The sequence below is a fragment of the Tachypleus tridentatus genome, chromosome 10 (assembly GCF_004210375.1).
Source record: "Tachypleus tridentatus isolate NWPU-2018 chromosome 10, ASM421037v1, whole genome shotgun sequence".
NCBI classification, from domain to species: domain Eukaryota; kingdom Metazoa; phylum Arthropoda; class Merostomata; order Xiphosura; family Limulidae; genus Tachypleus; species Tachypleus tridentatus.
Window position 1 is genome coordinate 55,474,656 of NC_134834.1, and position 14,043 is coordinate 55,488,698.

Sequence of the window (14,043 nt, forward strand, 5' to 3'; positions counted from 1 at the left end):
AGTTGGATCTTGTTACGAGATTTTGACCGAAAAATTGAAGATGCACCGCGTTGCTACGAAATTCAGCCCTCAGAACTCGTAAGTTTTTGGCCAAACACTCGATCACTGTTCTTCCCCACCCCCCTACTCACCTGACCTTGCTCCTTGCGATTTGTTTTTGTTCCCCAATCTCAAAAGACCCTTGAAAGGAAGATTTGAGACGATTCCCGAGATTAAGGCAAATGCGACGAAGGAGCTGGAGGACATTACAAAAGAAGCGTACCAGGACTGTTTCAACAAATGGAAACATCGTTGGGATAAGTGTGTGCGTTGGGGAGGAGAGTACTTTGAAGGGGTCCCAGACCTGTAACTTCTATATAAAGTACATTTTGTTTTATGACGTCAGTCCGCGTATTTTTTGAACAGACCTCGTACTGTAACGAATTTTAAAAACAACAACAAAGCAGAACTATCGTATAATGAAGTGATTCTGTCAGTAACAACGCAAAATGTACTTTTTATTGAAGTGAGTTTATCGGTAAAAATACACATACATGATAAAATCACATTTTGCTTACGGTTAATAGATAGACAAACACTAAAGTACGTGTAAATATTGATTATTAGATCTATTAAAGAAACCAATGTTTCATACAGTGTTATAAACGTAGCTCAGAATATTAATTTTACATCAACATTTAATTATTAATTAGTTCATGAATAACAAAAACTGAAAATGTAATGAATTTTTTAGTAAAAACCAAATTGATGTGTAATGTAGTGAGTTTATCAGTGAAACATAGAATGAAAATCTGAGAATTTGTCAATAAATATATAAGATTAGCAATACAATTATTTTACCAGTAAAAGTACATAATTGACAATATGATACGGTGATCGTGTCAATAAAACATAAAATGACGAAGTAATGTAGATAATTAATCAGTAAAAACGAAACGTTGAAGGCGCGATTTTTTGCGTTGTTACGCTGCAAATTAAAAGTTTTTTTGATCGAATGGATGCCATTACTAACCGGTAAACGTTTACGGAACTTTATTAGACTTTTACGTATTTAGCATTAAGAAAGTACGCGTTCGTATAGGTGTTTAAAATAGCAATGAAATTGAAGAACTTTAGAATTTCATTACAAGTACTCCAAAGAGTAAGTTTCTGTTAAAATTGCAAAATTAAATATAATATTGACATTTTTATATCACGTAAGGCTTCATCACGAATAGTCACGAAATGCATTAAAGTGACAAACTAATTCTGTTGACAGTTGTTTATAATAAAATATTAAGAAGACATAAATTAAGATGATACAAAGGAAAACATAATAGTTGGCTTCCACGTAGCTGGAACTATTATTGTCCAAGGAATAACAACAACAATAACAAAAAAAAAACACCAAAAGAAACGCGCACACACAAAATAGCGCTTAAACATCATGTGAAGTCACGATTTGTCACGTGAACAGACATGAATGCTTTGTACAGTCTTGACCAAAATGTTTGCATAATGTTCTATATTGATGTTATTGTCTGCATGCCTGGAGTAGTTATTAAGTAAATGCCCGAGCAATAAACAGAAAAGGTAGAGCAAGATCGTACAGATGTGTACGAGTTATCACTACGGTTTGTATAAGTTGTTTTGAGCATCTGTTCATTAAAATATCGAAAACCTACTGCCCGAGATTGCCATGCTTTGATAAAGTTAACACGTCAAGAACAAAAGAAGTCTTGCGATACCTTATGACAGGAATGGTATGAACACATTCATTTCAGGATATCCAGAATAACAGTGAACAGAAGGCTGACCAAAACAGGTTATTTTGTGAGAAATGCTATCTGCAAACCGATATTAACCACAATTCTTCACTGCCACCATGCTACTTGTACAAGAGAATATGCCTACTTACAGTTAGAATACTGGCGACATGTCATCTGTCAATATTATTCCTGTTTCCAGCTTGTTAAAGCTTTTGGTGAGATTAATTTTTGTTGTTTGCCTGCCGAATAGATGAGGGAAGACTGTCTTTCCAATAGGGAAACTAAGGAGGTGGTACAGTACATGTTTGGGCAGGTTTTCATCATGGTGGAAATCTGCTTGTCATGTCCTTCAGGGAAACGTCAATGGCGCCTTCTACAGGCGTCACATGGAGATGTTATTTCTTCCATGTGTTATAGCAAGATTTAGCAATAATTTTCGGTTCCAAGATGACAATGCCATTGCTTAGAGTTCATCTATTGTGCAGAATTATTTATTCCAGGTGGACGTTACTCGACTGCCCAGATTGCAATCCCATTGAGAATTGTTGGGTAGAACTGAGACAGAACATTGCTATTTACAACTCTAAACCAGCTACTGTGATTGAGCTGCAACGTCTTTTAGTGACGAGTTGCAATGAAGTTACAGTGTACTACAGTAATAGCCTCATCGATAACGTGCCACGTCTTCTTGGGGAGGTTATTAGAGTACAAAAAGAACCAACCAACTACTGAGTGTTTTAATCGGAATTATATAGTGTTATAGATGCTACTTATAATAATTTGGTGTTATGTTCTGTCATTATTTGCGCCTTGGTAAAGTTTTATTCTGGCAGAAAAAATGTTGACTTACACATCTTTCTATTGGTGTCTCATTTTGCATATTACGTGTAGATGTTTAACATAATATGCGTTTCTCCGTTTGACAAAACTAAGGGTATTTATATTACATTTTAATAATTATTATTTTATTTCTTACAAAATATGCAAACGATTTGACCAAGACAGTGCCTAACCGCTCACTGGTTGATAATGCTTTATATTATATTTCCCGTGAGGTTATTCAACGTTACATTTCCCGGAAAAGAAGGTTATTATGTTTGGAACAAACAAATTACGTAAAATGGCTTAATGAATAACTATTTGTCGTTTATTCATATGGCATGAATATATCATTAATAAGAACTTTGATTAGGAATTTTAAGCAATGATTTATAAAGTGTTTAACGTGTCGACATAACATTTAACTACAGTTTTGTGAGTCATCGTTTTATAGCTAGCTTTTACTGTTTATTTGTTTTTAGTTTATAGACCGTGGTTTGATACATGTTTGTAGTCCACGTCATCCATAGTCCAGATGTTTTCCTGGAATTTCCGGTCTTTAATTACTTACTTAATTTGATACAAAACATTATCCTTTTGTCTTTAAAATGTTGTTTAATCGTATTTTTATTGTTTACTTCCGTACGTTTTTATCACTATATAAAAACTGTACCAGTCTTTGCTTCGTTGTATGTTAAGTTTCCGCGACAGAAAAGCAGCAACAAAAACGTTAATATAACAACCCATCCCTTAAGGCATATATTAGAGAAAACTTTCGATTTTATTTTATTTCTTTACACGTGAAATGACTCCGACTAGTCCCTCTTTGGTGCTTTACTAATTTCGACGGAATCACGCATGTCGTTCGTTTTGTTTGAGGCACAAAATATACTACCAGTGGAGTATTACCATTTTTATTACGAGTAATATTTCTGCTGCCTTATATGCATATTATGTTTTCCAAAAAGCACATGCTTTAATCCATATTAATCAGTGCTAATTAATATTTATTTATATAAATATAAAAATTATAAAGTTCGTTCGTTCGTTTTTGAATTTCGCACAAAGCTACTCGAGGGCTATCTGTGCTAGCCATCCCTAATTTAGCAGTGTAAGACTAGAGGGAAGGCAGCTAGTCATCACCACCCACCGCCAACTCTTGGGCTTCTCTTTTGCCAACGAATAGTGGGATTAACCGTCACATTATAATGCCCTTACGGCTGAAAGGACGAGCATGTTTGGCGCGACGGGGGTGCGAACCCGAGACCCTCAGATTATAAGTCGCACGCCTTAACACGCTTGGCCATGCTGAGCCAAAAATGATAATTAACTGGGAATATTATTAACTTGTCAAAGGAATGTTTGTTTGAGAGAGAGTGAAAGCAAGAAAAATGTATCTATGTGTTTAGAATGAGGCTGACCAATCTATTTATCTAAGACTCATAGAGTAAACCAAATACCTTCTCAAGCTCTTTTTATTTATTTAAATCACTATATTATTAGAATGAATATAGAATACTATCAAATTAAATCCTTCTGTATCTACGTCGATTAGCCTGAAAGGTGTTCAATTCAAAGCTTCAAAAGGACAAATTCATCACATGGAACCATGAGATAAATATATTTTGTTTATCAGTGAAACACTTTATAAAACTCTAAATACTGAAGTGAAGAAGAATTTTAGAATTTCTATGATATTTTGTTGTCGTTTTTAATTTTTCATTGTTTAATGCATGATTGTTAATATGATTATGGATTGTGTCAGGTTCTTATAGGGCTGTATTCTTTACAGTAGGAGTTTGTGGCTTGTTTGCGATAAATTTCAACAACAAACGGACGTTACTCAGTCTACTGGTTTTTTAGAATTCCACCCAAAGCTACAGGAGGGCTATTTGCGCTTACTGTCCCTAATTTAGCAGTGTAAAACTAAATGGAAGGCAATTAATCATCACCAACCACTGAGAAATTTTGGGCTACTCTTTTGCCAATGAACGGTGGGATTAACCATTATATTATAACGTCTCAACGGCTGAAAGTGCGAGTATGTTTGGCGTAATGTGGATTCGAACCCACTACCATCCGATTACTAGTCAAGTGCCCTAATCCTGTGCCAAACAGAGCTAATAATATTTAGACTTTGTTTTATATGTATTTTTGTTTTTATATTTTCATACATTTCGTTTTGCGAACATTTCAAACAATTTTTTATTTACATAGAAATATTCTGCTATTGTCTTATTACGGATTATTTGCCCTATCAATTGTAAAATTGTAGTTTTGTTTATTATATCCACAGACATTTCTGTATCCTCAGCTTGGTGGGTTGAAAACATACCACCATTTCGGATCGGTCTGGAAGAAAGTACCATATATATTTTTGGACGTGGTAAGTTAATATCATGTATATATAGACGGCGCTACTGTGCAGACTATAAAAGTTACTAGTATGTGTAAATAATGAACTTATATATATTAAATCTTGAGCATTCTAACACGTTTATATAATATAATATAATATAATATAATATAATATAATATAATATAATATAATATAATATAATATAATATAATATAATATAATATAATATAATATAATATAATATAATATAATATAATATAATATAATATAATATAATATAATATAATATAATATAATATAATATAATATAATAATTCTTAAATATTTATTCCTTGTCATTTTCTTAGTGCACACCTACACTGTGAGATATCTGCATTCTGTTCATTGCGGGGAATTGAGCCCCGACTTTTAGCGTTGTAAGTTCGTAGGTTTACCGTTGATTCATCATGGGAATGACTTCTTTAGTATAATAACGTTTACAGTTACTATTTCTAGTACTATTACCAGTGTATTGTTTCAATAGAGTAAGTCGCGATATTGTTCGAGTAGGAACATCACGAAAATTAAAATTTAAAAATATTTATAATTTTGTTGGAACCGTGCAACGTAAAGTTGAAAATGATGGAAAAAATTAATATTTCAATTTAATTATTTCTGAAATAGACCTACTTCATTTTATGCTTCTGTGTGTTGTCTATGTTTCCTTCAGCTAATACTTAACTGGTTGCTATGATACACAAATGAGTAATGTAAACATAACAATATACCAATTATTTTTGAAGGGCTTTCTTTTTTCTAACCTTGTGGAATCTTTGCGTGCGCTGTAACAATCAATTATTGAACAAGATTCATATAAATGCTATAAAGTGTATTTTAGTGTTGTAATGCAGTAACATCTTAGAAACTTACGAATAATAGATATGCAGTGCTACATTTCGATTTTTGCAGATTACAATATCTTTAGAAAAATATCAAAAGCTGGTGTTAGGAATTTTGTTTTATATTACAATACATAGAATATACAAAATAGATGTGTAAGCTTGCATTTTGATTTAGGGGTGCAATAAACATGTCTAACGTGCCCTATTATCTCTTGGTAGGGCGTAACTACATGGTTTTGTGCAGTTTGGAATCTATTCTATTCATTGTCATCGATAGCATTTCTGTTGGACAGGGTTGCTGCCATAAAATACTTTGTGACGTCAAACTTTATTGTTGACAGGTCGGAAGAACCATGAAACATTTGCTGTCTTCAACACGTTACTGTACTATTAAAGTGGCATATATTTGACTCATACATCGTTAAACAGAAGAAAACTAATTCGCATGCGGAAGACCAAAACTCACTTAACAGAAAATTACTGCAACATAAAACTTTATAAGCCATCTTTTTAACCGTTATTTCAAGCAAGAAGCTCGAAAATGAGAAGTAATTCACTTTAAGAATAAAGAAACAAGAACGACTAGTGCAATTGCTTTCTATTTCTGTATTTTTATTGCTTTCTATTTCTATAGGTATTTCTATTGCTTTTTATTTCTATATGTATTTCAATTGCTTTCTGTTTCTACATGTATTTCTATTGCTTTCTGTTTCTACATGTATTTCTATTACTTTCTATTTCTACATGTATTTCTATTGCTTTCTTTTTCTATTTCATCCCAGACAAACAGAATCTTTTTTTAGCCAAAGAGCCAATTAAAGATTCTGCAGTCCTATTTTATCTGTTTGGAGGTGAATTGTAGTCAAAACTAAGACGTCGTTTATGAGAAAAGTCATCATGAAAACTCGTTATTTAATTTATATTGTACATATTGGTGTATATCAGCCATTTTAATACAAATGTTAACGGCCTTATAACATCAAATTTATTTACCTTCATTTGGAAGGTTTCTCTTTACAACTTTTTAAGGAGTGTTTCACTAAAACACAAACCATAAGTGACAACACAAAGCTTGTTCTATTAAAGCCCCTCAGTGGCACAGCGGTGTGTTTACGGACTTATACTGCTAGAACCCAGGTTTCAATACCCATGGTGAGAAGAGCAAAGTAAGTATTTTGTGTAATTTTGTGCTTAATTCCAAACAAACAAGAAAGGTTTATTATAAAACAACAACTTTATAATTAAAGAAAAATAACAAATTTGGTGTTATAAGGCCGAATACGTCTAGCATTAAAACGTAATTGAATCTTAGGATAACTAAATTTGCTAACGCCCGTTAGCGATAAAAGAAGTTTGAAAATAAATGGTTCGGGTATTGAAAGCTCAGACTGAACCAAATACCTTTACATTTGTTGACGAATCGAATATTTATACAGGCTTTGTTAAATGTTACTGTGCAATTAATTATTTACTCCAAAAAAGAATTACAAACCTCTAGTTTACACATGTTTGGGTTCGAACCATTCTTCTGCATATTGGACAATAAGATTGTGTTGCATCTTTGAGTGATCGAAAATTTTTACATGGCCTGGTGACTTGCAATCTTCAGATCGCGATTTCCATTCTTCGCCATCGAACATGCTCGCTTTTTCAACTTTGGGAGCCTTATAATGTGATGGTTAATCCCACTATTTTTTGATAAAAAGTAGCCCAAGAGTTGGCGGTGGGCTGTATTGGCTAACTGTCTTCTCTCAAGTCTACCAATGTTATATTGGAGACTGCTAGCGCTGATAGCCATCGTGTAATTTTACGCAAATTTCAAACCAAACCAGATTATGTTATAGAAAGCAAATCTACAAAACATACATACAACCTATAATTGAATTATGTAGCCCCAGCATGAACAAACGTAACAAATACTAGTAAAAATCAAATTACAAACAATACAAAACACATTGCTCACAACAGCATACAAAGTCCCTAAAACTACTTCCTTTGATTTTATGGACAAATACTCAACCACCGAAACAGTAACAGGTAGACTTTTGCATAGTACACTAAATTATTTCGGTAAAATTGGGGAAAAAATACTTTATTGTGAGAACTAGAGAAATACTGCAAGCATGGTGATGATAGCCTTCAGCACCTTTCCCCAGTAAATATATACATAATAAATAAATAAAAACAGGCCACATAATTACCAGTTATTTCAAATAATTTTAAGTTATTTTGAAAATATTGTAGGGTGTTTTTTGAAATGGTCTTATATTAACTTAAATGTAAAATGCTAAAACACTACTGGGACTGGTTGTGAAGTATAGAATTATATGTACAAATCAAACGAAGCGAAAGTGTGCTCTATGCATCTAATGATATTTTAGTTACCTACATTGACATGGCTTTGAAAAGAGCCAAAGCACGTGCGCATAATGATCTCTGGTCCTCTTGTTATGAGTAAAATAACATTAACCTGTGTATAACAATACATGCAGAAGGGAGGAAGAAGTAAAAGAACCTGACCTTCCCAAACCCTCAATAACCAAATCCCGACAACAGACAAATAGTATTGTAAAATACAAAAAAAAAAAAAAAATTTGGGTATACCCTGAAGATTATTATTTTGGTTTATAGTGTGTTACTATAAAAATAACAGAAAAACAAGCAAACAAATACGTTCTTTTAAGGAGTGAATATGTATTGATATACCTATAGTAGAATGTCTGTGCATAGGACATAATATAATTTATAGAAATGCGTGCTCTTTGTTTGTTTGTTTGTTTTGAATTTCGCGCAAAGCTACTCGAGGGCTATCTGCGCTAGCCGTCCCTAATTTAGCAGTGTAAGACTAGAGGGAAGGCAACTAGTCATCACCACCCACCGCCAACTCTTGGGCTACTCTTTTACCAACGAATAGTGGGATTGACCGTAACATTATAACGCCCCCACGGCTGAAAGGGCGAGTATGTTTGGTGCGACCGGGATTTGAACCCGCGACCCTTGGATTACGACTCGAACGCCTTAAGGCGTGTGGCCATGCCGGGGCCGTGTGCTATTTATTATGTTAAGAATATTCTGCAGTGATTTTTAATGACAGTGTTTCCATATTAGGATTGTAATGGTTATTATTATGTGAATACTTTACTACGCCAATATAAATTACTTTAGATGAGGTCGTGCATTCATTGTTGCTAAGACAACCTTATCATGAAGTCTGCACGTGCCTTGGATTAAAATGTGGTATAACTATGACAGCAAACCTAAACAGAATATAATTTGTAGGCATTGCTCGCCTTTTCTCTTGATAGATATTGTTAGCTTTAGAATACAAAATACTGTTCAAAGAAACTCGTTTAGCTTCATATCATCATCTTGATTTTCTATGAGTATTATTTCAAGCATTATGTTTAAATAAATTACAAACTGATAGCAAGGTATAGGTTCTCTGAAAGTGTATGTGTGATAGTTATCAAAGCTTTTGATGCTGATTCCCTGCCAAATTTTATTAATTCTACGATAAGATTTTTTTTTTTTAATTTCACGTCAAGCTACACGAGGACTAATTGCGTTAGCCTCCCCTTATTTAGCAGTGTAAGCTAGAGGGAAGCCACCTAGTTATTACCACTCACCGCCAACTCTTGGGCTACTCTTTTACAATTTAATAGCGGGATTAACCGTCACATTATAAGGCCCTCACCGCTGAAAGGACGAGTATGTTTAGTGACGGGGATTCGAACCCGCACCCTTCAGATTATAAATCGATCGCGCTAACCACCTTGCCGTGCTAGGCCTCTACGATAAGAGTAGATTAATAAGCAAACAAAATATATTGTTCAGATCCTTTAGAACGTTTCTAGCGTAATAATTTTAATGTAAGTGGTTTATAAATGTTGCTATCATTTAAGCAACATGATAGTATGATAGTATTTATTATGTTTTTGAGGTAAAATAAATTGTACAAATGTCATATATATGTTAATATTTACATCTAAAAAAAACCCAAAAAACATGATTATTGAACTTTGCCAACAGTGATTAGAGTGATTACACCATCAAATACCATTCTTTTGATCGGTTACTCAGTGGCATATAATATTAAAGGCTAATAAACAGCGTAATAAGAATGGAATACAGCTATTACTAGAAAACATGCCCTCTGAGGGCACAGCACTGAGTCTGCATTCCTTTAATTCAATAGTTGTCAGGATCTGATTACGTCCAGCCAGTTCAGAAGTCCCTTATTCCAAAAAACAACAACAACAAAAAACAGCAGCAAGTAAACAGTGAAGTACATGGTGTAATCTGCAGAGTACGTTTTAACTTTTTGTGTATCTAGTAAAAATGTAGAGAAAACTATATAAAACTCAACCTTCCTGGTGTTGTTTCGTCAAATCAAACTGCCGGATTTTATATGATGGTGTGAGGATTGTCCTCGTGGTATAGACTGAGTCATTTGATTTCCTTAGAAGAAAGAATAACCTTGAGTGTGAACGTAAGCGATGCACCCGATCCTTTCTGCTCTAGAAAGCTACTTTTACATTCCCATGGACAAGAACTCTTAAAAGACAACAATTCAATAATTTACTGAATCGTATTTCTGGAACTTATTCGAATAACCTGAGGCTTTTGTGACTTTGGGTATCTTCTCTATACAGCACATAAAACATATTTCAATCAGATTTAACTTCTTTGAATGAAGTTTAACACCTCATTACCGTCCTCTGCGGAAACTAACTACAGACCATACTCCACAACAAACGAGGAATAATTAATAAGAAACTTTGTGGCATTTTGTGAAGTTTATGCCACACAAATTCAAGACTATTATTGCGAATCGATATTTTTTTAAAATTTGTTGCGTTGTTTCAAACAAACTGATACAGCAGTAGGTGGATAAAAGCTTAGTCTATTAAAAGGGTAAAGTGGACTGATAAATAGCAGGCAGATTAAAAGGAAATTGTGAATGAAATGTTGACTAAATAATGTATATATAGATTATACATAATCTAATATTTATTTATCAGCTTCATTTTGCACTTATGTTTGTTCGTAGTTAAGCACAAAACTATCTGTGCTCTGCCAACCATGTGTATCTAAGCCCGGTTTCTAGCGTTGTAAGTTCATATACATACTGCTGTGTCACTGTGAAACAAATATTAATTTTAAGCACTAGGGTAACTAAAATTTTAATCTTAAATGTGTAAATACAAATCATTAGTAGAAGATAAGTATTTAAGAGCAATTTTTATTTTAACATTATTATAAAAACATCTAAGCCGCCAGAAATTGAATACACTACGATACAATGTTTTGCCAACATTAAAGGTATGTTCTGGTGTATTATTTTCAATCCTGTTTTGACCGTTTATACGTTTTGACATACGGAATATATCTCTTATACACAACTAAGTTATATTTAAACTAACTAACTTAGATCACTCTTTAAAATATATCGACAGATATTTCAATACCAGACAGAATGATCAAAAGTTTACTTAGTATCTGAAATGCAGATAGATGAACAGAGAGCTAGCTAAGTATTTATATAATATTTATATAGATGTATTTTTTATTATATAGTTTTCCGTGATAAGCCTATTCAACGCTATGCAGGTGAAGACCAGAAAATACAAATAGAATTGGAGACAAGTTCACAGCAAATTTCATGCGAAGCGACGAGCATTTTGAACAAAACAAAAGACATCACTTGCCACAGCTGGTAAATATCACGTATAAATATCGGTTTTCCCACGAAAACTTTCAGTTTTGTAGTTTAAATGAATTTTTAAAGTATTTTTTCTTGGAAAAAGTAACGTACCAAATTTAATTTCCTTTAGTATGTAGAAACAAAATAGCGTCTGACATTCAGAAAATTAAAAAACTAGATTGTCTGCGGTAAGTTCATGATATAAGGTATCAAATACATAAATCATCTGTTGCTCTTAAAATAGATTTGTCATGAAACTTTGTCGCTTGTTAATCTTATTATTCAATTATTTGTCAATAAGAAGTTTTAAAATCTTACTTTAGAAGATCCTTGGAAAAAATCTTTTCTTGTTCTAAATTTGGTGATTCTATGTCATCACTTTTAATTTATTTTGTTTTTTGTGTAATTGCAAATAACTTTGTTCAAATGATAGATGAAATATGTATCATGGATCAATTTTAGGGCTATCTATAAATTCCTAATTGTATTGTACGTATAGTAAATCAACATCTTTGTTCAATGAGATACCAAACATTATTTCCATAGTGATATAGCTGTATTTATAAACTATAGATTTTGTATTCATAATTTTAAAGGTTTTTATTACCTTCATTTACATGTTAATGAAACCTATTTTGTCTTATAACAGTATAGTAAATTAACACTAAAACTTTTACTGATACTTTAATACTGTAGTCGGTTTAATCTTGCGATGAAAGTAAACCGAATAATAATAAGACAACTACAACAAGAATTTCTAGAAACGAAAATTCAGTTTAATTGAAAAGAAGTTATAGACAGCTTTTGATTTAACGGGATAAATCTAGATACCTTGAAACTTTATAACAAGACTTTACTATTGGGTTGAGGAGTAATTCGTGAGCGTTTTTTCAAGTTAAAAAAATATATTCATAAATGAAACGCTTTCGCAAAATATTTCATGTCATTTGGTAGATAATTTTTTTCTCTAATAGATGGTGTGTTTGATTTTCATATGTCTTTAATTTTTGCTTTCATTTTCAGCTCATTAAATGGAATGTCAAGTGGACAAAATCGAGCATTTTCGACACCATCTGCTTTTCGCATTTGATTTCTTGCAATTTCGTTTAAAACAATGCATACTATATACCTAGGTATTACATGAAATAAAGTATCATAATAATTGTTTTGGGTGTAATGTGTTCATGCATTGAAGTATTGTATAGTCTTGCATGTAATGCTTGAATGAAATTATTTAAAAACGCTCACGAATTATTCCTCAACCTAATAGAACGAAGTTTCCAAGCGTTTACTAATGTGCTTATGCTGTTTGTTTAAACCACTATTATATTGGAGTTAAAGTAGTACAATAAAATAAACTTTTGAATTAATTTAACTGTATACTTGTAGGGTAAAACGATGTAAGGAATTACAGATGGGATAGATAATATAATTTAAAAGGTTAGTTTTACTTATAAACGTTATATATACCATATTAACATATGCCACTTTACTACTTTGCCACTTTTAAATACTACCTCAAAAAATAACCGAAAACATGTCCATCCTAACATGAGTCTTCCAACCAACAGAACTACTTGGTGGAGGATTTGAGATGTGTCACCAATGCTTGTTTTCTTATCACATTTAATATGTTAAACCTAACTACCTTAAATATGGTACATAATTTCTACATAACATTTGTGCTTGAAAACAAGTATTTGTGCAATATTTTAAGTTGCGAATTTTCAGAAATTTTTATCGTGAAAATGTTTTAAAAATATTCAAAATATCTCCTTTTGTTTTGGAGAGTATATTTCTTATGCCATCTCTAATGATTGAACAGTAAGTTTGCAGGCTTACAACGCTAAAAATCGGGTTTTGATGGGTTCTGTGGGCCGAGCACAGACAGACCATTATGTAGCTTTGAGCTGTACAATAAACAATGTGTTTTCATTATGGAACAAAAGTAATAAAAACACTTAAGTATATTTTTTAATAAAATTAAAACTGTTGTGTTTGTAACGTTCCAGTAACAGCACACTTGTTCCTAGTATATTCATGTAAGTTACAATGACGAATTGAAACCTATGAAAGAAAGAGAACTGAATTTTGAAAAAAACAAACAAACATTTATTGATCAGAAAGTCATATGTGACATATCTAACGAGTTTTGAAAGTTATGTGACCATAAAATAGCATAGAACCCATGAATAGTAAAAACCATTAAAACAAAACGTGTACCTATGGGGTTTTGAGTATGTTTTACTTCATCATATACTGATGACGTAGTAACCTAATTGATTTTTCGTCCAGAAAGAAAAGAAAGTTATAACATATACATATAAAACTTTTAATTATATACTGCAGGCAACCTAGTTTCAACTGTATGTTTGGTCAAGCTCGATTTCTCTGTACTTTTGATTTTTAACAGTTGAGGAGTTATTTACTTACGTGCAATATCTGACTAATAATAAATTTACTAACACCACAAATAGATAATAAAACACATTTCTTTGATCCAAATAATTTATCGTTGCAGTTATCTTTGTA

General features: G+C 32.5%; 1 protein-coding gene across 2 annotated transcripts in view; it reads left to right on the forward strand.

The window, feature by feature from the left end:
- LOC143229327 (uncharacterized) overlaps positions 1-14,043 on the forward strand; it is a 93,915-nt gene that overhangs the window by 15,394 nt on the left and 64,478 nt on the right. The window contains exons 2-3 of one of the 2 annotated variants that reach the window (XM_076461508.1): positions 4,864-4,953; positions 11,385-11,523. In XM_076461508.1, the coding sequence (XP_076317623.1) occupies positions 4,864-4,953; positions 11,385-11,523 (229 nt within the window). The remainder of the gene's footprint in view (positions 1-4,863; positions 4,954-11,384; positions 11,524-14,043) is intronic. The other variant, XM_076461509.1, reaches the window with a different exon arrangement.